The sequence below is a fragment of the Aulostomus chinensis genome, chromosome 19 (genome assembly GCF_037954235.1).
Source record: "Aulostomus chinensis isolate RoL2024-O1b breed Wild chromosome 19, RoL_Achi_v1.0, whole genome shotgun sequence".
Classification (NCBI taxonomy): domain Eukaryota; kingdom Metazoa; phylum Chordata; class Actinopteri; order Syngnathiformes; family Aulostomidae; genus Aulostomus; species Aulostomus chinensis.
Window position 1 is genome coordinate 11,499,285 of NC_141338.1, and position 24,880 is coordinate 11,524,164.

Genomic DNA, 24,880 nt, shown 5'->3' on the forward strand with positions numbered 1-24,880 from the left:
CATTTGGGAGCAGAATAATGTTGCACTGTGATGTATATTATATATATATCGCTTCCTGCATCCACTAGGTGGCACCAGAGAACCCACACACCTACTAAATGTTTTACGTATAAGTGAACATCACGTAAAGACAACACAGTGTAAATTTAATACAAATTAAATGACGTTTTTCCACATCAAGCTTACTTCTATATCCACTAGGTGTCACTATAATGAAGACTTACTGTACAGTACCTTCTGTTTATAGATGGTAACAATAACCCCATTTCATTTTCTGTTGCCTCTAGGTGGCATAATGACTCATCTGCTCCATCTTTTGATGTGTTCTTCTTTGGCCCATTCGACATCCTTCCAACTGAAAACTTGACCACCTTGTGGAGGTAACAAAAAGCTATACAAAGTCTGTAGAGACAAACTGGAAGAGAAAAGCTGTTTAACAATGAGATCATTCAAATTCATTTCCGACTCCGCATCCAAACATTATTTTTTCCGTGAGAGAGAAAAAAAGAACCTTTCAAGAATGAGAACAATATTAACTGTTGGAGCCAACAAGCCGAGAGAAGCAGGTGGGAGACACATCAAGAGGTTTATTGAGTTACAGAAACTGAAAATGGAATCATGCCACACCCCAGCCTCATTAGGTTAAACTTTATTTATAATTACAATGACACAAAGTGAAATAGAGAAATGCAGTTAGATTGCAATACATTAGAATACCACTGGGACAATCATAGAGGGGTTCAGGGTCTTGTTCGCCAGCTCAATATAACTCAGGAGGAGGGTAATAGGACTACAAATACCACAAGGCATCTGGGTAGTCACAACGTCGTCGCACTACGTTTTAGAAAAAGAAGGGAAACGTTTACAGGCTAAAGGGGAGAACTCGTTCAACAGAGAGATGAACTCGACCTATATCACAAACAAAGAATTTGCTCAGTAAATTATCAGTCAGTGTAACATAAGTCAACCATTTGGCGCCATCTAGTGTTCAGGTTGAGGTTGGGCGGTTAGAGCATCCTTAAGAGATGACGACACCGAAACAACTTAATAAGTAAATCCTATGAAATTTTCAAAAATCAAGGAAGTAGTGCACTTGAACAAATCAATCAGCTGAGAAGGTTGAGATTTTTCTACCAGAATTAATGGAGGAAGTCTCACTTTTTCTCACTTAAGAGGGTAAAATTCCATCTTATCTTGTTGCTTGTCCACATGTCCACATGTGACAAAGACCACAGTTCCTTTACTTAAGCTAAAGTAGAAATATGATAATACAGTAGCACGCCACACTGGTAAATGTCTCCTATCAAAGCTGACAAACTGAGTTGACTTAACCGTAAAAAGTAAAAGTACGCATGCTACAGTACATTGTGTATTCCAGTGTTGGGGATAATCGGTAGTAGAGCCACTGACCTCGTAATGTCAGTGGTGTGTAGTCGCACCGCTCTGAAAGAACATCAACTCCATGAGGTTTTGCAAAGACTTTAAAATGATTGTATTGTTCTAAGGTGGAGTTAAATACATTTTTCTTTTATGTCACAATAACATGTAATTCTATAGTGTGAGTCTGCATCCATCAGTGTGTGTGTGTGTGTGAAGTCTGCAGCCTGCAGGGGGTGTATCCGCTCTGTAATCGCATCGACAGAGTTCCAATCTGAGGTTGTTGATTAAAGTCAATTATTTAAAAGATTGCCTTAAATTGCCGTTGTCAGTTAATTGGGTGTGAAGAGTAAAGGAACTGGAACTTGAGCATGTCATGTATCCTTGTCATACATGTACAGTAACATACACTTTTACTCCTAAAATAGCAGACCAGCAGCACCAAAGCTAAAGTCTATACCGGTAAGCAGAATGAAGGTCAGGAAGAACGATTCGAAAATGTACAAACCCATGTGCAGGTGAGGAAGCTCGTCGGCCTCAGCTCAGATGTGTGTGTGTTTGTGTGCGTGTGTGTGTGTGTGTGTGTGTGTGTGTGTGTGTGTGTGTGTGTGTGTGAGAGAGAGAGAGAGAGAGAGAGAGAGAGAGAGAGAGAGAGAGAGAGAGAGAGAGCTCTGCTCGCGCTCCTGTATGTCCGCGGATCTCAATGGACTCCTGACAAACCAGAACCGCGGTTCTGCTCTCCACGAACTTTTTTTTTTTTTTTTTTTTTGCTTTCTTTATTTTTCATGCGACTGCTTCAACTTTATTCCTGCTGGATGATTTATTGAAAAAAAAAATGGGATTCCCTCCTATATTTCTCCTCTCCTTGTTCTGCTGTTGTCTGCCCGTTTCTCTGTCAGCTGGTGGGGAGTTTGTGGACACGAATTTTACTTCCATTCATGATGCCATTGACTACAAGGATCCCTGTAAAGCTGGTAAAGTAATAAATTGATGTGTGTGTGTGTGTGTGTGTGTGTGTGTGTGTGTGTGTCATGTCCATCATCACTCCAGTCCCTAATGTTGTAAATTAATTAAATCTAATAATTTTGGATAAAGCAAATGCATCTTAAAATATTTAATTGTCGATAATTTCTTCCTCTTAATCTTGTAATTAACTGTGAATTGCATAACCAAATAGATCACGTTTAATCTGATTTACAAGGTGCTATGTGCCACGCTACGGAAGCTGAGAAAGGTCATACTGGATCATTACTTTTCTTATCACAACAGAGTAGAGCAGGTTATGGCATGATGAAATTTATTACCTCATAATAAGATCATCTGTTGTAACATGATATGTATCTGATTGTCAGTAGATGACGGACATCTTATGAAGATATAGCATTCGTATTCATGTGAAAATGAGTTATCGTCGATGACAAAGAACAATCCTGTTATAAAGAGATTTTCTTTGTTCTGAAAGCAGTGTTTTAAATCAGCTAAAACAGGATCTCTTATCTTGTTATGCAAGGCAATTCATTACAATTTTGGGAGGATGAAATTATGAACATGTTCTTTTTTTGCTTTGTTTTCCTGCATTTAATTCCAGCATTTCTCAGCTTCTATGCAGACCATTAAATAGACAACCTTTTTCTTCGGTGAATCGTACAGCTGAAGCTCCAGATTGTGATACACCTGAGGTCACTTTTGAAAGCACGATCATGTGATTTCTTGACTCAGCAGGTTGATTCAGGCAGGTCTAACTGCTCCGGGTTTAGTGGATCACTCTGCACAGTCAGCATTTTTTAAAGTCAAACTTTTACTTCTGATTTATGTCGCAATATTTATCAGAAATATTTAGCAGACTGTATTAACTCGTTTGTCTTTCCGTGTGTTTTTTTTCCACGTCAGTCAACTGCTCTCAAGTGGTGTTAAAGTTCTATGTCGAAATAATCACATTTTCCATGAGTTGAAGTTGATATAATTTTTTTTTTCTACAAAAAAAAATCATATTTTTGTATTGATAGCAGATATGGGCATTTAATGTAAAGTCAAATCTAAATTAATGTTGTGGAGAAATACACATTTTTCTTCTCCATCATCCATTCCACGACATTCCAAACAATTACTGTGGTTATTAAGGAGTCTCCCACTGGTTGGGTTCCCTTTCCACTTGTGACTTCTGAAACTTCCAAAACACACCAGTCTTCTTCTCCGAGGCAGTTGCCTGGAGACTCGAGGTCATTGAGGCCATGCAAGAGCGGTCCTCGGCTGGACGCCTGTAAAATCCCTCCGGCTTCAAAGCACAGGGTGCACACTGCAGGGGTGACAGTCATTTACAGTCACCCTTTGCATGAGTGAATTCACTTCAAAGGCCGACACAGGGACCGCCATGTCTTTTCATTTGGACTTTCAGGGCTTTCAGAGGTTGTTACATCACACGACTAAATTAGGTAGCCTATTTAATGGGGAAGACCAGTGAGCTTGACTAAAACAAAGTCCTCAATTGTGTGTTTGTGTGTGTGTGTGTGTGTGGGGGGGGCACCTGCCAAATGGTGGGAGGTGGAAATTGAACAAGTCAGTCCTTCAGTTTGATTAGATGGCAGCAGGACGAATGAGCAAAGTCAAGAATTTCTAGGATTAACGACTGCATCATAACATCCTGAAAAGTGCAAGTCCTCTTCCTGGTGGGCTACATGGTGATGTCACGGGCACCCCCAAGCTCAATAGGTGGTCCAAGAGCACAAAATGTCCTTCCTCTGGCTGCAAGCTGCACATGAGCATCTGATCTGATCTGTAGGGGAATCACCATGAGCTATTAAAGTTGTCTTTATGGCTGTTGGGAATTTATCATATTTACCTTTTAAACGTTCTCAAAAACATTCAAACATCATGAACGTTTTCTTTATTCCTAAAACATTTAGAAAAGCCCTGAATACTGTATTGACCACCATATTTCCTAAACTGCTGATGAGCAAAGAAGACAGTATCAAGCCAATTCTGGTTTATTAAAAATCATGACTCATATCTGAAGATACTGACATGAAAGCCATGCTCTCCTGTGAGCTAGCGCTGTTAGCTCTCAGCGTGCAAAACAAACATTGTAGTCAAACAAACTGGTGGTACTGTTCCAGGAACGCAACTAGATCACACAGGTTCTGGGTGGCACTTTCCCCTGTCATACGCGCGCGCACGCGCGCGCACACACACACACACACACACACACACACACACACACACACACACACACACACGGTTCCTGGGAAACGTATGGACTAAAAATGTTCAGGTCATATAGCGTGCATCCCCACCAGAAAGACGATGATCTGATGAAATACTCTTCTTTTCATTCTTCTGGATGTTATTTAAAGGGGCACCTCATGTAGTTGTTATTTTGACCACCTACCTGTTAATTACTGCACACCAACTTCTAGCAGCAGTAGCTCCTTTTACACAGGGTTTCTGCTGTAAAATTGGCCTCACTGTGTCAAGCCTTGCTTTTGTTTTTTTTATACAGATGCTGATTCAGCGCTGCTGGATCAGAGGCAGAACGATCTCTGCTCCCATTCAGTCAGTGTATTTTATACACCCCCCCCCCCACTACCACACACACACACACACACACACACACACACACACACACACACACACACACACACACTTGAAAAAGGCTGTGTAGAAAGGGGGTCTCGATGGTACAATTCAGGCCCGCCACTCTGCAAAAAGTGAAGAGAAAGTGAACTCGTTAAAGAGTTTTGACTTCCAAATTCCCTAGATAACAGTTTGATCTGTGGAATGTGCTGGAAAAACATGTCTGATCCATGGAGGACTTACTGGTTGGTGCGGTGTCGATGGCTCAATGGGTCAGAGGTGTCTGGTAGCATGAGGGGACGTATACACTACTAGCCAGGTGATTTTCATGCGGCGGCTGACTGGTTTAAGTGTAAGGATGCCTGGATTTGGCTGCACCACGCATATTAGTAAGTTAGTGGAGCAAAAAACACTGATGTCAGGATGGTCTGCAGGGATCGCATTACTGACCTCATAACAAAAATGGTTTACTGTTTTAATAACTGAAATAACTTTTCTTAATTAGGGACCTTTCAGTTGCAGTCACTCTTGAGCCTGGCCACACACACACTGCCTGCAACCAGGCGGTCATTGATCTGGCCTTACGTGAGTGTATACAGTATTTATAGGCTTTTCCATCAAGCTGTGAGTTGCCACTATACCTCTCTACTGGTTAAACATGAGCATTTTTTTTTTGGACAGCTCCTACAAGCAGGTACTTAACTTAACACACACACACATATATATATATATATATATATATATATATATATATATATATATATATATATATATATATATATATATATATATTCCAGTAGATGTAATATTATAACAACAGCATCTACCCCAGAAGATATTAATTGTGAGTTTTGTGAGATAACAACAGCAAGTAGACAGATTTAAGGGATCTCTACAATGGCTTCACTTTTCAGACAAGAAGGCTCCGTCCACCTCTTTCATACAATCTGGGGGTCATTCTCTATCAGATCGGGATTGTTGGTGTTTAGTCAGTTTGTGTGTCAAAGGGTAAAACGAGTCCCTGTAGCTAATTCTGCTGCTGAGATTAGTGCAAACCTGTGAGAAACAATCCTCTTTGGTTTGTAATGCTGCTGTAGAAAAGGTGGACATGAGAACAATCACTATATTGGACATAATCAGGAACAAGTGCGCTTTGTATGAAAGATAATAATGTGGAGGAACAAACACACACACACACACACACACACACACACACACACACACACACACATACAACAAATGTATCGTATTACTAGAAGACACAGTAGGAAATCATAATTATGCTGGTTGGTCAAAAAATGAATAGTAGACTCAGGCCTGTTCAGTTCATGTGATAAAGCTTTAGATAATAGGTCACGTGACTTTTGTTTCTGACCATCAAGTCACTGCGAGGAAGATGTCAAGAAGTCTATTTTTGAGAAATTTCCTGCAAAATTGTATTAAACATGCATTTTAATGTCCTTCTTCAATCAATTCTACGGCAGTAAAAAAAAATGTTGCATGTATTTCAACTTCTTTTAAAATGTAGCTCGGTAACATTTGACAAGATGCAGACATCATCAGGAGGCTAATCGTAAAAAGCTTAATATTGAAGTTGGCACAAAATGCAGGATTGTAAAATGCGAGTAGCTGTTTGGTGAGATTGCACCGGCTGTGAGTGTTGTCCGCATATCTTTGCTCGTAAGCAGCCGTGCGCTCCTCCAGCATATACAGTTTGTATGCAGTTCAGACTGTTTGCTGATCAAACAGACTGGTGAAGGCAGTGTTCTCATGGGTTCTCTTACTTGATTTGAACACACAGAAAAGCCTCCAGGGATCTTTTGCTTCTATGTATTGGAGACATTTTACTGAAAGTCAGAGATTATGTTTCAAAAAAATCACTCCCGGTTCAAGCTGTGTGGAGCAGTTGATTAATGTACTGCTCAAACAATTTACTGTTTACTGTAGTAAACTAGTCCGAGCTAATGAGCTGAATTAAGCTATTTTGTGGATTAATGTACAAAATCACACTTGTCAATAATTTTATGTTTAAAATTCAGGTATTTTCATTTTCAAGGCTACATTTGCTTCTGACAAATGACTCGACAATAAGTTCGTTTTTCCTGAAGAACATTTTTGGTAGTAGACTTCTACATTGACTTGCTTGTTGCTAACTGTTTGTTGTAGAGTTAGTTTTAAGAAGTTTTCAAGGAACCGCCTGCCTGCTTTTTACAAAAATATTGAAGAATGCGAGAGTGAATCAAAATAGTAAAGTTAAAGTTGCACTAAGCCTTGCTGCATGGTTCCAGCGCGATTTCATTTTTGTCTCAAATCTTAGGCGTCTCCCCTTTGTCCGCTAGCTGCCTGCCCCCTGAATACATGATGAAAAAAAGTCTGGTCTCTGGAGACAACGCAGGGCTCACAAATGGCAAACAAACACTGAGCGCACAGGATGTGCACATAAACATTAAAAAAAACACATTCAAGCCAATCACACACAAGATGATTGGGGTGTGGGGGGGGTGTGTGTTAGTGCGTGTGCGTACATTGGGAAATACGCAGAGTGCATCCTGACCACTGAAAATTAAGAGGCTTGGTGGCCTGTGATTCCAGTTCTTTAAAAAAGTTGGTGCTCTATGATCTGGTAAATGTTCAAAGTAGAAAACAGCAGTTGGGTTTATAGTTTTAACTTTTAAACACAATTTAATTGTATAAACTTACAGTCTAACTTTGTGCCTGCTCTCAGCGGCTTTTTGGGGTGATATTGCTCTGGATGAAGATGACCTTCTGATGTTTAAAGAAGCTCACAACAGGGAAGCAGCCCTGCACAGGGTCCAGTCTAACCAAACAGACTCAGGTACCATAGTAGGAATAGATTAACCTCTTTAGTAACTTTTCATTCAAGTGAAAAGATAATCATTGCAATTTCCTGTATGAATTTGCTATAGATAGCAGCTCCACTTCCAATGAAAGCATCAGGGGGAAGAGAGCCACAATCAGGCGGAGGAGGGCAGCCACCTCCAGACCTGAGCGAGTTTGGCCCGATGGCATCATACCGTATGTGATCAGCGGGAATTTCAGTGGTGAGTTCTGATTGAAGACTGCTCAACTGTTCCTATATGGAAGAAGCCAACATTTTCTCATAGTCATGTGTCATGTTTCTGGCACCCTAAAGCTAACAAACTGTAATTGAGAGTTTCCTTTCAGGTAGTCAGCGAGCCATTTTCCGTCAGGCGATGCGTCACTGGGAGAAACACACATGTGTAACATTCACCGAGAGGACGACTGAAGAAAGCTACATTGTTTTCACCTACAGACCTTGTGGGTGAGTTCGGTGCTCATTCGCATTTTTTTTTTTTTTGAAGAAGTAATTTCATTTTACGTAAAAGTCAGTGAAACATAAACTGGCTCGAGTTATGTAATTCACCCCAGTGAGCAGCAAAAAGCCTTCATTTTTATGGAGGGCAACATCTGTCCATGGATTGGTGCGGGAATGTGCACTAAAACCAAGAAATAAGTTAGCATTGTTGACCTTCCACTTCATCTCCAAGTCAGTGGGTTTCTTGAATGGGATTTTAGTTTAAGTGCCTGAAATGAGTATATTAATTGTCATCAGTCCGTTTGTGAGAAGAATCGAAAGGCTAGTTGTGATGAACTCATGTTGCCAGAGTATAGTTTAGCACAACGTTAAACTTGTACTTCTAATGATTGCAGTCATACTTCCTAAAACCGTAAAAGTCATGTTCACTTATGACTAGGACAGTCTTCAATCATTTTTTCTTTTGGTCTCAAAGATTATTTTAGGCAATAACCTACTGAATCTGCAATGATCAACATTTTTACATTAACAGTGGATTCAATACATGTATGTGACAGATTCCTTTTTAGTTTAAAGCCGGTTTAAATTGTATTTGACACTGCAGTTTCTCTTCAAAGGGAACTCAATCCGGCCCCAAACTACTGTTTTGTTTCCCTGCTGCAGCCCTCAACTCTTTTAAAGACAAATCTTCAAACACACTTCATTTCCTACCTGCCAAGCACTACGTGATGGACTGATTACCTGGCTGTTTAACATGCGGAAACATTTCGCAGCTAAATAGTCGGATAGTTCCAGAGAGGTTTCCGGAATATGACAGCACACTGAGGAGTCATTTCCTGTATCTGTTCCACAGGGGTTTTGACACAGCCCCTTCCCTTTAGGAGCCAAGGTCCTGAGTCTCTTCACTCAAATGGGAGAAGTGATGGAAGGCACAGATTATAGGTCAATTATTCTGCCTCCTGTTCATAAATATTAGACATTCTGACAGTAAAATGTCATTTTAAACGAGACCAATGTGGAGGAAGTTTGCTTGATTGAGCCCTGTTTCACACACACTCAAAAGTTCAGGCAACTCTAATTTTTTCCAGTGTGACAGACGATTATGTTTGTTTATGTGTGAAACAAGAAAACTTGCTCTCATTTCGGTGACCATACATGCTTGTGAGACAGGCAATTTATACCTTTGGTACAGTTTTGAGTGAATAATCTTACGACCTGAGAATCTTTCTCAAGTTGGAGGTTAGAAAAACAGAGCTACTGGCAGACTGAATAGTAGGATTTAACATAAATTGATACCAAATTCTTCTTTTGTGTTTCCCACTAACACTGGGGCTGCTGGTTCGGCTCCCCATGTTGCCTCCAGCTTGGTTGAGCGTCCACACTTAAGTCGTTAGCGGTGTCTCTGGGTAGGAAGCTGGATGAAGCGAGGACGATGCGTCCTGCTCGCTGCACTAGCGCCTCCTACGGTTGGTCAGGATGCTTTAAAGGGAGGAACTGTGGACAACAGCGTGATTCTCCACGCACTTCGTCCCCTAGGTGAAACTCGTCATGACCAGGTGCAGATGGAGGAAGCATGTACAGTAGTAATCTGCCGTGTTCCTCGTAGCAACAGAGGGTATGGAATAACAACCAGGGCAGCTTGGTAGGGTGACCTAGTGAAGCACAGTTCGTCAGCTTTAGGGAAAAGGGGAAAAAGGGAAAGATGTGAAAATTAAATCTATTACCCCCAGGTGCCCAAAGAACCCAAAAGTTTTGTGTTACACTGTCCAAACACAAGATTGTACAGAGGGCCTGCCTTAAATATTGAAGACATAGATTCTTAAATAGAAAGATTTAAAGTATTTATTTAGTGAATGAGTAACAATTTACTGATACAATCCTGAAAGATTCCCAAGCAGCTGAGTTTGTCCAGAACCTGAACAGTGTCGCCCCCTGCAGGTGTTGCTCCTATGTGGGGAGGAGAGGTGGCGGTCCTCAGGCCATCTCTATAGGAAAGAACTGCGATAAGTTTGGAATTGTGGTACATGAGCTTGGCCATGTAATCGGCTTCTGGCATGAACACACACGTCCGGACCGTGACGAGCATGTAAGCATCATCAGAGACAACATCCAACAAGGTACTGAAGGTTTGGTTTAGTGACATGCACATGAGTATGGATACGTGCGTATGTACTGTGTGTGTGTGTGTGTGTGTGTGTGTGTGTGTGTGTGTGTGTGTGTGTGTGTATGTGCGTGTACACGTCTGTCTGTGTGTGTGCGTGTGTGTGGGCTCACTGACCCTCCAGATGTTTCTTCTTGCATTTAGTACATTGACTGTCTGCACATCAACAGGACAAGAGTACAACTTCCTGAAGATGGAGCCAGGCGAGGTGGACTCACTCGGGGAGGTATACGACTTTGGCAGCATCATGCATTATGCCAGGAATACATTTTCCAGGTTAGCATAGTACGCTTTGTACTGTTCTTTTCTGAAGTCTGGTGAACTTCAATAATGTTGTCACTCTTCCGCCCCTGGTAGAGTATTCCTGAGCATGTGTTTTTCTGTCTGCTTCTCTAACTAGACCATCACAGTCTTGCTCGCTGCTACACTGACCTGGTGTTTGTCCTCTTATGCAGGCTCTAAACAGGCTCCATAGGAAACCTCAGGGGGGGGTTGATCCTTTATTGTCACAGAAATGGTTTCACACTAGTCTTCTTTTCATTTCTGTCTCGTGCATGTTGTTGCCTGTTGCTTTTCCCTGTCCTTTGTTGTTTTTGTTTTATTTTTTCTTTACCTCCATCACCACTTTGCTGGTCTGGGTCATGGAGGCAAGCCAAGGTAAATAAAGGCCTGGCAGCTCGGGCTTTGTTGAACAATTTGGGCTAGAGTGGCCTTTTTCTCTGGCATTCAGGGGCGGGCTCCACTGAGCCGGCTGGCACCGGCAAAAAGCCTCATTCAGAGTGCTCTGTTTGCACATGCCTGTCATTCATGGGTGCATCACCATGGGAACCATGCAAGAGTGAGGTCCGAACCCACAGAGAGATGATCAAAATCAATAAAGTAGCGCAGGCGTCAGTCATTCTCTGGCTGTAAGAGATTTGTGTGTCTTGATGAAATGAATTACTCATGTTTGTGATTTTCCTGGCACAGAGGTGTCTTCTTAGACACAATCTTACCCCGTTTTGATGTCAATGGAGTGCAGACACCTATTGGACAGAGGACTAGGCTTAGCAAAGGGGACATTGCACAAGCCCGCAAACTCTACAAATGTGCAAGTAAGATGCTTTTGACCTTGAGAAAATATACTCACCTCATGATAAACACAGTACAACTACATCATTTTGGGTATCTGATCTTATGTAAAAACAAAAAAAAAATCTCATCTGCTCTTGTAAATGAAATAAAAGTCATTTCTCTGATGTATAAGCATGCTGATGTCATGACAGGGTGTGGGGACAGCCTGCAAGAGAGTTCTGGAAACTTCTCCTCCCCTGATTTCCCCAACGGCTACTCAGCATACGCTCACTGTGTGTGGAGAATCTCCGTCACACCTGGAGAGAAGGTGATGAAAATAATAAGAAGAATTCATTCCGATGAATTTTATCATTTAATCAAGAGGTTTATACACATCACAGCTTCTATTACAAAAAAAATCCCAAGACCGTAAGAAAATGTGTAAGTTTAACAGTCACTTTTCTTTTATTAGTTCTGCAAGTAATGTGAACAATCACGCTGTTATGAGGAAATACATGTCGTGTGCGGTGTGTTGTCGTCAAGGTCAATGTTACAATTTTAATATTGGCCTCATGGGGGAAAATACAACCTAATAACCCACCTGTGGACCATCCCAATCTGATCCTCAACAGAAAACAAAACCCAACCTCCTCAACAATACATAAAAGGCAGCATTATGTTTATGAATCTCTAAGCGAATGACTATAATTAGTCTGCAGTGCCATTAAACCAGGTTCCGCCAGATAGCTGCCTGCTATCTATGTTTAAATCAGATGAAGACCTCACACTGACTCTTGCTGACTCAAGTGACGGGCTAGTAAGCTGCTGTAGGGACAGAATCAGAATGAATGGTTTGAAAAAAAAAAAAAGAGAAAAATTGAGACTGAAGTGTGAGATGTTACAGTAAATCTCACAAGTCTCTTTCAACCCCTTCTCTGTCTCTTAGATTGTTCTGAATTTTACATCCATGGATGTCTTCAGGAGCCACTTGTGCTGGTACGACCATGTGGAAGTCCGAGATGGATTCTGGAGAAAAGCTCCTCTAAAAGGTTTTAGAAGAATGAACTTAGCTTCTCACTAATGAGAATCATCCAGAAACTCATCGTCACTCGATACAGTTCGGTGCCTCTTACATACTCGTGCTCTGGCAGGGTCGTTACAGTCTCGTGTACTTTGGCAGGCCGTTATTGTGGAGACACACTTCCAGATCCCATTGTCTCAACTGACAGTCGACTATGGATTGAATTCCGAAGCAGCAGCAGCTGGGTGGGAAAAGGCTTCTCAGCAGTCTACGAAGGTACAGATGATGTCCTCGTGTAGTTGTACAGTTATTTTCTTGGTTATGATGTAAACATCTAAGATTAAGTGTCAAACAAAGTGTCATTAATCTTAATTCGAACCTCCTGCACAGCCATCTGTGGAGGGGATGTGAAGCGGGACAGTGGCCAGATCCAGTCCCCCAATTATCCTGATGACTACCAGTCCAACAAAGTGTGTGTGTGGAAAATCACGGTGGCAGAAGGTTTTGATGTGGCCCTCTCCTTTCAGGCCTTTGAGGTAAAGTCATTTTCATTGTTAGAAAGTAGTCTTAAAGACTAAACGCAGGTGGGTTACTGGGGTATGAAGTATGAAACTTGCAGAAACAGTTTTTGACGTGACACGAGAAGTAAAACTAAAAATATTGCCTTTTGTGAAGTGTTTATGTCACAGTGACCTTGATGCTAGGAATACCGGTCAGGCATTTCACAGATACGGCGTTGTGTGAGGTGACCAGTGACCTCTGACATGTAGTGACAGTAACTTTGACATTTAACTGCCAAAATCCTTGAGTCCCTTTGGGTATTTGTGCCAAAATTGAAAAAAATCCACCCTGATGTTCTTGAGATACGGATTCCCTTGATGAGAATGTGACATTTATCATAGACATGTGGGATAACAGTGACCTTGACCTTTGACCTGTAACCACCAGGTTACAGGTAGGAAGTCTTTGCAAACATCACACACAGAACACTGTCAGCTGCACTTTGCTAACGTCACTGTCCTTCTGTTAACGCAGATTGAGAGACATGAGAGTTGCGCCTACGACTATGTGGAAGTCAGGGATGGAGGTATGGAAAGCAGCCCTCTGATTGGCCGTTTCTGCGGTTACGTCAAACCAGGCGACATCAAAAGCAACTCCAACCAACTCTGGCTGAAGTTTGTATCTGATGGCTCAGTCAACAAAGCCGGGTTTTCAGTCAACTTTTTCAAAGGTTGGTCAGCCTTTTCCAGTTCCCCAGAATATACGTGGTTGGGACAGGAGAAGTTTTGTCGGACTTAAAACGATATTTGCTTTCCATTCATAGAGGTGGATGAGTGTTCCAGACCTGATAACGGCCACTGCGAGCAGCACTGTCTCAACACTCTGGGCAGCTACAGATGTGCATGTGATCCTGGGTTTGAGTTGGCAGCCGACAGATCCACCTGTGAGAGTGAGTGCACAGCACAGAGAGTTGTGTCCTCATGAGCTGCAACACGCCAACCTGCAAATTCTGCATGCACCTTCATTCACCGTGTCTGGTGGGTTTAAGGGATGCAGCTAGAGAGCCTTGACTCGAAATTAAAATGTCAAAAAAATGGTTTTTATGGCGGATTTTAAAACTGAAAGTTTCGTGAGAGCAGACTGATTGTTCTTCTCTGTTGGTTCACTAGCAGTTTACATTTTCCCCACAAGAGGGAAGTATTTCCTTTCTACAACGTTGCTGTGAGCCTGTATCACAGAGAGGTTCTCTTGGCAGTCTATGTAGTGTTGTAACAGGCCAGAGTCTCCTTCAAAAGGAGTACCTAATTATTTTAGTTAAGTTTTTGATTCTAATTTAATAATGCATTTTACATTGATGAATGAATACAACTCCCTATTGTACAGATGGGATCCCTCAAAAATAAGCAATTACCAAACAAGTACCGCTTTCCTAGTATTTGCCACACAACTGTCTTATGTCACTGTTACCGACCCAAACTTAGCATCTGAAAATAATGATTTTGGTTTAAAGATGATGGAGTTTATTCAAATTTATTTTTAACATTGTATGGCTTGAACTTGTACTTTCAATTACATTTTTTGGATTATTGTTCTATTTTACAAAACAAAAAAACAAAAAACAATCATTTTCCTCACAAAAAAATTTAGTTTTGGCCATTAGGGCACCAATTGTTCAGACAAAAAAAAAATTTGAGCAAAAACTGGTCTTATGGAAGGTTTATTGACAGGTTATCGTCATGGTAACAGAGTAATTCCATTGCCGATTTGTTTTTTTCTTACCAGGTTATTACTTGGTAATTGCGTAGTTATTAAGGGTCGTTGTTATGACTTCAAGAACAACTATCGTTAGCAGCATTGTAAGGATTATAGGCTTAAGAATCCTCTAATTGGAGATATTATTGAAATCTGAAATAAGTGCTTCCTTCCACCAGCAGCAGCCTGCGGCGGGTTCATCACCAAACTAAACGGCTCCCTCACCACCCCCGGTTGGCCCAAAGAATACCCCCCCAACAAGAACTGTGTGTGGCAGCTGTTAGCACCCGTTCAGTACCGCATCACTCTGGTGTTTGATGTTTTCGAGACGGAAGGCAACGACGTAAGTTAATAATGCCAGATTGTGAATAATCCGTAGAGGTTTTTTTTTTTTAATTTTGTACCATATAACCAACTATAATCATGTTGCAAGACAGTTTTGTTCATAATAGGAAAAACAAATGTACAACTGTTTACCATCAGGTGTGTAAATATGATTATGTGGAGGTGCGCAGTGGCTTGAGCTCAGACTCAAAGCCTCATGGGAAGTTTTGCGGATCGGAGAAGCCTGAGTCCATCACCTCTCTGCATAACAACATGAGGATTGAGTTTAAGTCTGACAACACTGTCTCCAAGAGAGGCTTTAAGGCTCATTTCTTCTCTGGTGAGTCATAGAGACTGAAGTATTAAGTATTATGTAATGTGCAATACTACTTAGCAGTGCTGTATTTGTACATAAGCCTGAATTTGATTGACGTACCTCAACACTTAAGAAGCACGCCTTCAGATTTTTCTCAATTCACACTTACTTTGACTTTAAATTGCCAAATCAGTGTTTTTATTTTTTACATTAAGATTGTATTGGTATTCATTTAAGTTCAATGTCATTAGCGGTAGCAAACGGAACTGATGTTAATTTATTGTTTTGCAATTTTTCTGTAACAAATTCACGTGTGATTCAAAGGAATCTTGGCTTGAATTTGTTTACACGTCTGCAGATATCGACGAGTGCTCGACAGAAAATGGAGGTTGCCAGCATGAATGCGTTAACACCTTCGGAAGCTACAGCTGTCAGTGCCGCAGCGGCTACATGCTGCACGATAACAAGCACGACTGCAAGGAAGGTACAATGTGTGTGTTTCTGCTGTCATCTTGTCTTTTTCTGGACGAATGAGTCTGTTGCTCAAAGAACTTTTAACCATTAGCTGATTCTCATTTTGCATGTTCATTATCCCACCAAATCCTAGTGAAGCGACACCAAATCTGCATTTCTTTTCAATGTAACTGCAGCTTTCACATGTGGTCTTTTAAAGTGATACTTCACCCAAAAAGTTGATTTTACTTGAGCTCGCAAAGATATTTTCTCACCGTTGCTTCGCTACGTTGTGACTCCAGAAGGCAGAAAGAGCCAGCCATGTATATTTACCTTAAAGCTAATGGCAACTGATGGCTAACAACAGCGAAACTGTCTTAAAAAAATTTCCATTTATGCACTCGTGATCGGACATGTCAGACATCATCACACGGCTGTGCAAAACCGCCGACCACACATTTACTGAATCACTTCCACTTTTCCGGACGGAAAACAACTATGTCATCTGTAAAAGGCGACTGTCTAACTGGCAGAACCACACATTTGTCTTGTAAGTGAAGTGCACTGATTCTATTATTATACAGATTAGATAGCTGAAACCATTTGCTAATACTACTTAAGTATCCATTGATTGAAATAGCTCCAGGATCTTGAGATGATCTCATTGGGAAACTTTAGTTTTGCTTTCATTTTGATATTTTTATTGATGTGCATTGGAAGGAAACTGCCCAAGAGGGCACAAAGAAGAAACGATGTAACTCAATGAGGAAATGATGCAACCACTCTCTGATGGAGCTGACATCCTGGGAAATGATGTTTTGTGTCTTTGCAGCGGGTTGTGATCATATGATAAACAGTATATCAGGCACAATCAGCAGCCCCAACTGGCCTGATAAATACCCTAGCAAGAAGGCCTGCACCTGGTCTCTGTCCACAACTCCGGGCCATCGCATCAAACTTGTACGTCATGTCCCAAAATAAAAGATTTAAAAAGATTTTTGTCTTCTTCTTCTTCCTGCATTCATATTTTTTTTTTTCCAATTTCTCTGCAAGGTTTTCAATGAAATAGATATGGAGGCTCATATGGAATGTGGTTACGACCATCTGGAGATCTACGACGGGAGAGATAACCGTGCCCCAAGTCTGGGACGTGTTTGTGGTACTAAAAAGCCTTCCCCGGTCATTTCCAGTGGCAACAAAATGTTCCTACGTTTTTTCTCTGACAACTCAGTGCAAAAGAGGGGCTTCGAGGCTTCGTACAAGGCAGGTAGGCAAACCTTTTGATAATACCTAAACAAATGAAAAGAAAACCCCCAAACTTTCTGTCTTTTTACAGACATTTCTTCCTCCCTTTTACGAGTCGCTCTTTCTTGACCCTCTAATTTTGTGGTTGTGAATTCCCAGAATGTGGAGGTAGCCTTAAGGCCGAGGTCAAGACAAAAGATTTGTACTCTCATGCTCAATTTGGGGATAACAACTACCCTGTAGGCTCCGACTGTCTGTGGGTTTTCACTGCTGAGAAGGGTTACGGGGTGGAGATCATCTTCCAAGTGTTTGAGATGGAGGAGGAGCTAGACTGCAGCTATGATTACGTAGAGCTGTACGACGGCGCTGACGTCAAGTCTCCGAGACTGGGACGATACTGCGGATTTGAGGTAAAGCTTAAAATATCAGTCCTGAGGAGTAAACACTGCTTCACCAGAACTATGCAGCAAATAACCTCTCATTTTGTCTGCATCTTTTTTTTTTTCTCCTCAGGCTCCAGAAGAGATTTACTCTGCCGGAGATGCCATAGTTTTAAAATTTCACTCCGATGACAGCATCAGTAAAAAAGGATTTCATGTGCACTACACAAGCACAAAGTTTCAGGACACATTACATGCAAGCAAGTAACTCTAAACCAACATGGAGACTTTACCTCGAACATTTTGTGGGTCACACCCAGTTCCAGGGAGGAGGAAATTCATGGATGGATACCACAAACCCACATACTTTACATTCGCTTCTGTTCGAAGCCGTGTAGAGTCTTCCTCACTTTTCTTACAGTATAGATTGAAATTGTTTGAATAATTATAAGTAAATTCACTCACACTGCCCATAATGAGCTAATAATGTCAGTGTGAAGGTATCAAATGTATATATTGTGATATAGTTTGCTGTGTTTTTAATCACGATATCCACTGTGTCACTTTTTACTGTCTGGGGGTTAAAAAAATCGATCACTTCTAATGAATGTAATACAGTCTGGTGTATTATATTAAACAGGTGTGCTGCCTGGACTCACATTGAGTTTGTCTGAGATGTTCTTTGCATTTAAACTTGGAAAAAAAAAACTCTTAAGAGGCTCTGTTTTAAAAAAAAAAATGCCTTTATTAAAGCGGCATTGTCATAAAAAAAGAACTTCTCGGCATCGAGCCTTTCATCAGGGAGTCAAGTAATAATTGACGAATGCACACGATGACAATGAGTTGGAGAAAAGAAAAATCTCATCCCTTGGTAGCACCTTCTGTTTTTTTGGTAATACTTTGATTTAATTGTTGTGTACTAACATTCCCTCTCACCACATATTTTTGTCTTTATTTATGTTGTGAGGGTTGTGGCATTTTCCTGCATTTTGTTTGTGTTGTACATGAAGACTTGAGCTGGGTACCGCATTCTTTACTTTATAGGAATTAATTATCTGTAAGTCGACGAAAAATCAAACTTGACCATACGCGCTCAGCGCTGAATCGTCTTCAAGCCCTGCATGCGAAAATGGTGAGTCAGTTGTCTCACGTGTGGTTACACTTAGAAAAATTTGATGCAGACAATATACAGTATGCCATGTGAAATGCAAATTTGGGCATGGATGCACATCTAACCTGGTCAAACACAACATAAAAGTAAAGACTGTACAGCATTTCGCTAACATGAGCAATATTCCTGGAAACTAAGAAATTTGGAGTTATTTCATAACTGAAATACCATTTTCGTTATTGTAGAGGAAGGACGCACCAACAAAGTAGAGCTGGATACTGGTTCTGATATCAGTTTGCGTTTAAATGGTACCAAACCCTAATGAAGATGCATACATGCACAATACAAACAAAGTGAAGAGCCATTGTGCAGGTCAAAACTGCTCTCCAACAACTAATTAGTATGAATAGTGATTCAACATCTCCATTGTGTTATTAAATGACGAGGATGTTGTATTTATTTTTTGGAATAAACACACTTTTGGTAGTACTTCTATCAGAAATGTCACACGTATCATTGTGTGCACCAACATAAACCAGCTGTTGGAACAAACAGATCTGTGTCGAGCTGAGTGACATCAAAATAAGAACAAAATGTACAACCACTTATGAACATACAAGGCTACGATATCAAATCAACACAGCAGACGCTTTCAGTTTCTCGGAGATGAAACGTGTGTCGAGGCACCAAAGAGTGTTACAACAGAAATGTTTCATGCATATGTAATTATCAGCTGTACATTGCACAATTAAAAGTACGCTTGAGTCTAATTCCGTACAATCAAAAGTGTCTTTTCTTTCATGTTAGCTTGTTAGCTTTTACTAAGATGATGACACAACTCCCCATTTTTGCATTTTTTCACTGATTTCTATATCTTTGGTAAGAATACCTTAAGAGGCTCATTTTCATGCACTTTATCCAGAAAGCCCAAGTTAAAGTACGGGTACAGTGTCTCCATGAAGGCCTCCCGGAAGGTGTACAAGTGTGTCATGCTTTCTGCATTATAAAAGGACACCAGGCCCCTCTTGTAGTCCAGGTACACACCGATCCTGGCTAGTGGCTCCTCTAGGGACAGAACAGTTGGTGGGGATGTACCAGCCATGTACTGTATCCCATAAGAGAGGGAGAGGGTCCAGAAACCATTAGCTGGCAGGGCTTTTATGACTCCCTTTCTTGGCACTGACTCTCGTGCCACACCTACGGTCCAGACCGTGCTGCTGTAGACCTCTATCTCCCAGTAGTGGCGTCCGTGGGTGAAACCCTGACTGCCAAGTAGTGACAGTGCAGCGTTGAACCTGTAGGGATTGTCCTGCACAGTGTGGTTAAAGGTCTGGTAGCGAACACAGGTGAGGGATGAGGTCAGGCTGAGCCAAGGGTTGGCCGTGCTGGAGTTAAATGTGATGGCCGCAGGAACTAAGAGCAGAAAAACATTACATGACAAAAGATCATTTGATGATAGTATTAGTTTCTGTAGAATTCTGAACTTGTAAAGGGACCAAGGTGTAACTTAAGTACCTGGATAAATACTGCCTTTCATGGATTTCCACACTCTGTACTGCAGGGGCCCTGCGAATCGACCCTCACACAGACTGGGAGGTGTAAACACAGGTTTCTCAAATTTCAGAGATGGCCTGCCAACATAAGCAAAGTCCAGACGTTAAGACAAAAGACTACATCCTTGCATGACTAAATAGGTCAACTTTTTCCACACTCACCTCTGGAGTAAAACTTTGATGCTCTGAAAAGGAATAAACACAGGAAAGAGACCACTGATGAGTTTTGTTGTAACTGTAAGAAGAAGAAGGCTTTTTCCACATTACATCAACGTCTGAGCTCACGCTATCACGCCCTGTGGGATCTCCCTGTGGCCAGGGGAAAGTCCCGCAGCCTTGGCCAGAGTATGGCCCGGTGCCTAAACTCAACTTCTAATCCTCCAGATCAACAAGTGAGCTCAATGGCCTACATCCTGTCCAGCAGGCCGGCTTTGTTTTATTAGAGAGTAGCAAGTCAGCAACAGTAACAGTTACCCTTGAAATACATGCAAGCTGACACAATCAACATTTTGATGGTCTTTAAAACCATATACTTAAGAGGAAAGCCAAAACGGGCACACCCTGCTCAGTGTAATCTTCAGTGTTTTAACATTTGGCACCTATTGAGGTGTAACATGCATTTCACACAGGAAACACACAAAACTTTCCCTCTCTTTTTACTTTCTTCAGTTTCAACTTGGTTTGGGAGACAAATAAGTTTGAAATCAAGAGCTCAGCAATTCTTGACTCAATCATTTCCGGGCTGATTCATCACATAAGTAATGGCTTCCAGATGGGCAGCATTCATCACGTATGAAATCAAATTTACCCGCAGCAGAGTGAAGGGGTCCTGCTCTCTCAGCTTGTCTTCTATCTCATGGACGGCTCTCTGTAGACGAGAGATCTCCACACACAGCAGGGCCTTGTGTTCATCCAGGCGGATCAGCTCCCGACGCTCCTCTGTCTTCAGCTTCACTTGCAGAAGCTTCTCTTCCTGGTAGAGGAACTGGTGGAGGTCACTGAACTGGGCCTCAATGCGCTGCTTCAGGTCAGCAGTGTGCTCCTACATGGGGGATGATGAAGTCCAGGGGCAAGCATGTTATATTAGACAGGGAGAGTGTGTGTGCAACCATATGGGATAGTAGAATATATGGCGAATGATGCAGGTTTGCATTCAAGAGATGGAAGTGTCTCCACTCACCTTTAGCTTCCTGACTTCGTCCTCAGCTTCTCTGTCACACTGCAGCGCTGTGTTAAGTTCAGCTTTGAGGGAATCCATGGTACTATTCAGAGACACCTGGTCAGACCAAAACACAGACAGACACACTTTGTTGAGGGAAAGTTAATGAATAGACTGATAAAATCCACATGCACAAAAGAAATCACTGGTGTTAACTTCGGTGTCATTAAGTTCATTCATTTGTGACAAACCTTTTACAGCATTCTGTAAGTGGACTGGGCTCTTATTTTTATGATCTAAAACAGACAAATGACGTAGCCTCATCTAAAATCTGGACAGGATGTAGTAAAGATAAACTGTCATCAAGCCTCCCGATACAGGAATGAAAGGATCCTGCACTCGGTGTGAACTCACCCTGTACTTCTGCTCAGCCTCCTGGACACACATCATGGTGTGATTCCTGTGTTCCTGGGAGACACCACATACCAGACACACCAGCTCTTGGTCTTCCTCACAGTAAAGTTTCAGCTCCTCTCTGTGTCTGCTGCAGCGTGGAACCGGAGCGGGAGGCTTCTCCACCACCTCTGGCAGACGCGCTGCACTCCCACTCTCCTCCAGCCCCTGGCAGTAGCTCTCTACTATGTTGGCAACAATTCGGTTGGGCCTGTAGCTCTGTCCGGGGTACACCTTCCTGCACTGAGGGCAGGAGCCTGTGCCTCCCTGCCCATGGCCCCGGGGGCCGGTCCAGTATCCCTCGATGCATCCCAGGCAGAAAGTGTGATCACAGGGCAAAGACACCGGCTGCTTGAACAGATCCAAGCAGATGGAGCAAGTCAGGTCTCGGCTGATCCTGTGTGCAGAGCTTTTGGTTACTTGTCCAGCTATTGGAGGCTGCCGCAGCTTTTCCATGGCTATTTGCACAGCAAACTCTCCCTCCTTGGGCTTCCAACTTTTTTTTTCTTGCTTTATCCCTTGGTTCAGTTTCTCCAGGTTCTGCAGATAAACTGACTGGATTTTCTTAACTTCTTTCTGATTCTTGCTCATTCCTTCGCCTTTGTAGTTTTCTTTTGTTCGGACTGTACAGCTTGACGTCTACGTCCTTCCTCTACTGCAGAGTGTGGCCACGCTGTTGGGCCTCCAGTCTTCCTGTTGACTGTGGAGAAGTGAAGGGGGTGGTGCACAGGCAGTCCCAGCCTCTCACATCCGCAGCAGATAGTGGGGGAATCTCAATGGGCCTCTTCTTGCCTCCAGACAGACGTCACATCTCAGCCAGGAAACTGAGGCAGACTATGGATATTCGACCCTCAGCATGTTTGATTTAGGGAGAACTGGCCAGAGACTGCAAAGCACACTAAACTCTTAATCAGCTGTAGAGTCACACAAGAAAAATGTAAATCCTTTTTATATGACTTGTGTGTGTGTGTGTGTGTGTGTGTGTGTCACAGGTAGCCATCATTGTGGGGACATCAGCTTGCACAGCAAATTGAGAGGACCTGCCTTCCTTTTGGGATAAAAGGCAGGTCTTCATATTGTAAATCATCAGATCTGAGGATTATGCCGTGGGAAGAGATGGTTAAATCACCAGAAATGTCCAGTGAACTGATAGAATCTGCCTGTCAGTGTGTGTGGGTGTGTAATCCATGCTCAAGTATGTTTGAGACAGAGTGGGAGCCACAAGAAATCTGTAAACTCTAACACATTTCCTGCTTCTTTTTATGGAAATGGTTTCTAGCCACTAAATAATCACTGACTGTTAAAACCATTAGTCGACTTACACAATAGAGGATCATGTCCAGCAGGAATTAAACTCCACCATGGATAAATACTGCAGGCATCCTGTAAGTTACCTTCTCCCACTACAGTTACCGTATCAAATAGCCTGCTCCCTGAGAGCTGCAACATCTGTGTAGTAAACTAGACCTTATTTTAACACAAGAGCTACACCCAGTGATTATGCATATAATTTAAAATCCAGTGTGTGTGTGTGTGTGTGAGAGAGAGAGAGGGAGATTTTTTTTGTGTTGTGTTGAGCATACAAGGTGTCAGTGGTGATAATGATTAGCATATAGAGAAAGCAGGTATTATCAAAAAGCTTGAAACATCCCAAAACTGCTTTATTCATTCCTTATCCTGCCCTCCCAGACGTGTGCTGCACCTTTCAGAAACACTCATGAGATCTCTGAATAGCTGAGTCAAGCGCACAGCCCCCATGTTTGATGTGTACAAATGACTGATGACATTATTATGCTTCTGAGTTCCACTGAATCAGGTTTTACAGCATGTCTGCTGCTCTTTTACTGTACCTGAGATCATCCTGTAACTAGTTGAACACTAGTGACCTCTGGTGTCCAAATATAAAATGTAACTTCCTGTTTATGTTTTATTTATTCGGGTTGGATTGAAAATGATGTGCAACACTATGAGAAGAGCTTCCTGTGGAGTGATGATTCCCAAACTGAGGTGCCCTAAAAAATGGAAAAAAAGTTGTATCTTCTCCAAAGTCTTAATCAAAAATAAACACTCTAGTTTTTCTCCACATGCATTCTGTAAAGACGCACGCTCTCTCCCTCTGATTGGCTCCGACTCTGATTCACTAGAAACCACACATCTTAAGACACCAACTACTGGCGCTATAGGGCAAAAAAACTGCACCTAGTACGTTGCTTAACTTGCCCAAATACAGCTAAAAAGTTGAATGGTTCACTTCGCATAACAGCAGCAGAAACTGTCCGTGGGTGCAGAACAGCAGCAGAAGACAGAGTCCAAACGGTTGCTTCCAGCAACACCATCCATCATCGTCTTCCGCTTATTCCTTACAAGTAAGGGTCGCGGGGGGGCTGGAGCCTGTCCCAGCATCTACGGGCGAGAGGCAGGGCTCACCCTGGACAGGTCACCAGTCCATCTCAGGGCCAACACATAGAGACAGACAACCATTCACACTCACACTCATACCTACGGCCAATTTAGAGAATTCAATCAGCCTCGTCCCCAAATTGCATGTTTTTGGGTGGTGGGAGGAAGCCAGAGTATCCGGAGAGAACCCACACATGAACAGGGAGAACATGCAAACTCCACACAGAAAGATCCTGTGCTGGAGCTGGGACTCGAACCCGAAACTTTCTTGCTGTGAGGCCACAGTGCTGACCACTGCACCACTGTACAGCCCCCATCAAAAAACATGTTCTCCATAATGTTACTGCTTCCAAAAATGTTGCAATAATTCAGGCTGATGATGATACACATTTTGCATCTGTTCTGGTGTTCAATTGGATGTGAATATTCATTTGCTGTGTATGTATTTCAGCTCCACTGTGGTTTTATAGAAAATAAGTCAAACGATGGCACATTATAATTAACCTGTAACCTCCAGTGGTGCCTAATAAAAAAGACATCTTCAATGTAATTAACACAGAGGACAGATTAGGTTGGCAGAGTTAATTAAAAAGCTGCAAAGCTTCGACATTATGATTGCCGTAGGTCTCATGAGTCAGTAAGTGTTGAGTGGGGTGCAGCAGAGGCTAAATGAAGTATTTGACTACATCTGTGAAAGAATCGCATTCAGTTTTAAAGAAAAAGTGCAACTCATTTCAAGCAGAAGCGGCCTGG

The 24,880-nt window shown here is 42.1% G+C and overlaps 2 protein-coding genes across 2 annotated transcripts; one reads left to right on the forward strand and one right to left on the reverse strand.

The window, feature by feature from the left end:
- The first annotated feature begins 2,045 nt into the window (after positions 1 to 2,045).
- On the forward strand, positions 2,046 to 19,290 carry LOC147244049 (bone morphogenetic protein 1-like). Its single transcript, XM_086188519.1, has 20 exons — positions 2,046 to 2,351; positions 7,673 to 7,783; positions 7,875 to 8,009; positions 8,134 to 8,251; positions 10,184 to 10,362; positions 10,577 to 10,682; positions 11,376 to 11,500; positions 11,672 to 11,787; positions 12,406 to 12,508; positions 12,640 to 12,756; positions 12,871 to 13,016; positions 13,516 to 13,711; positions 13,805 to 13,930; positions 14,916 to 15,076; positions 15,217 to 15,397; positions 15,732 to 15,857; positions 16,659 to 16,786; positions 16,880 to 17,093; positions 17,231 to 17,481; positions 17,585 to 19,290. Exons 1-20 carry the CDS (start codon positions 2,213 to 2,215, stop codon positions 17,717 to 17,719), a joined length of 2,913 nt encoding a protein of 970 aa, XP_086044645.1. The 5' UTR covers positions 2,046 to 2,212; the 3' UTR covers positions 17,720 to 19,290.
- On the reverse strand, positions 17,750 to 22,528 carry trim69 (tripartite motif containing 69). Its single transcript, XM_086188520.1, has 6 exons — positions 21,689 to 22,528; positions 21,296 to 21,391; positions 20,924 to 21,157; positions 20,278 to 20,300; positions 20,078 to 20,193; positions 17,750 to 19,975 (listed from the first exon to the last, which is right to left on the reverse strand). The coding sequence occupies exons 1-6, from the start codon at positions 22,316 to 22,318 to the stop codon at positions 19,431 to 19,433; spliced, it is 1,644 nt and encodes a 547-aa protein (XP_086044646.1). The 5' UTR covers positions 22,319 to 22,528; the 3' UTR covers positions 17,750 to 19,430.
- Between the last annotated feature and the right edge of the window lie 2,352 nt (positions 22,529 to 24,880).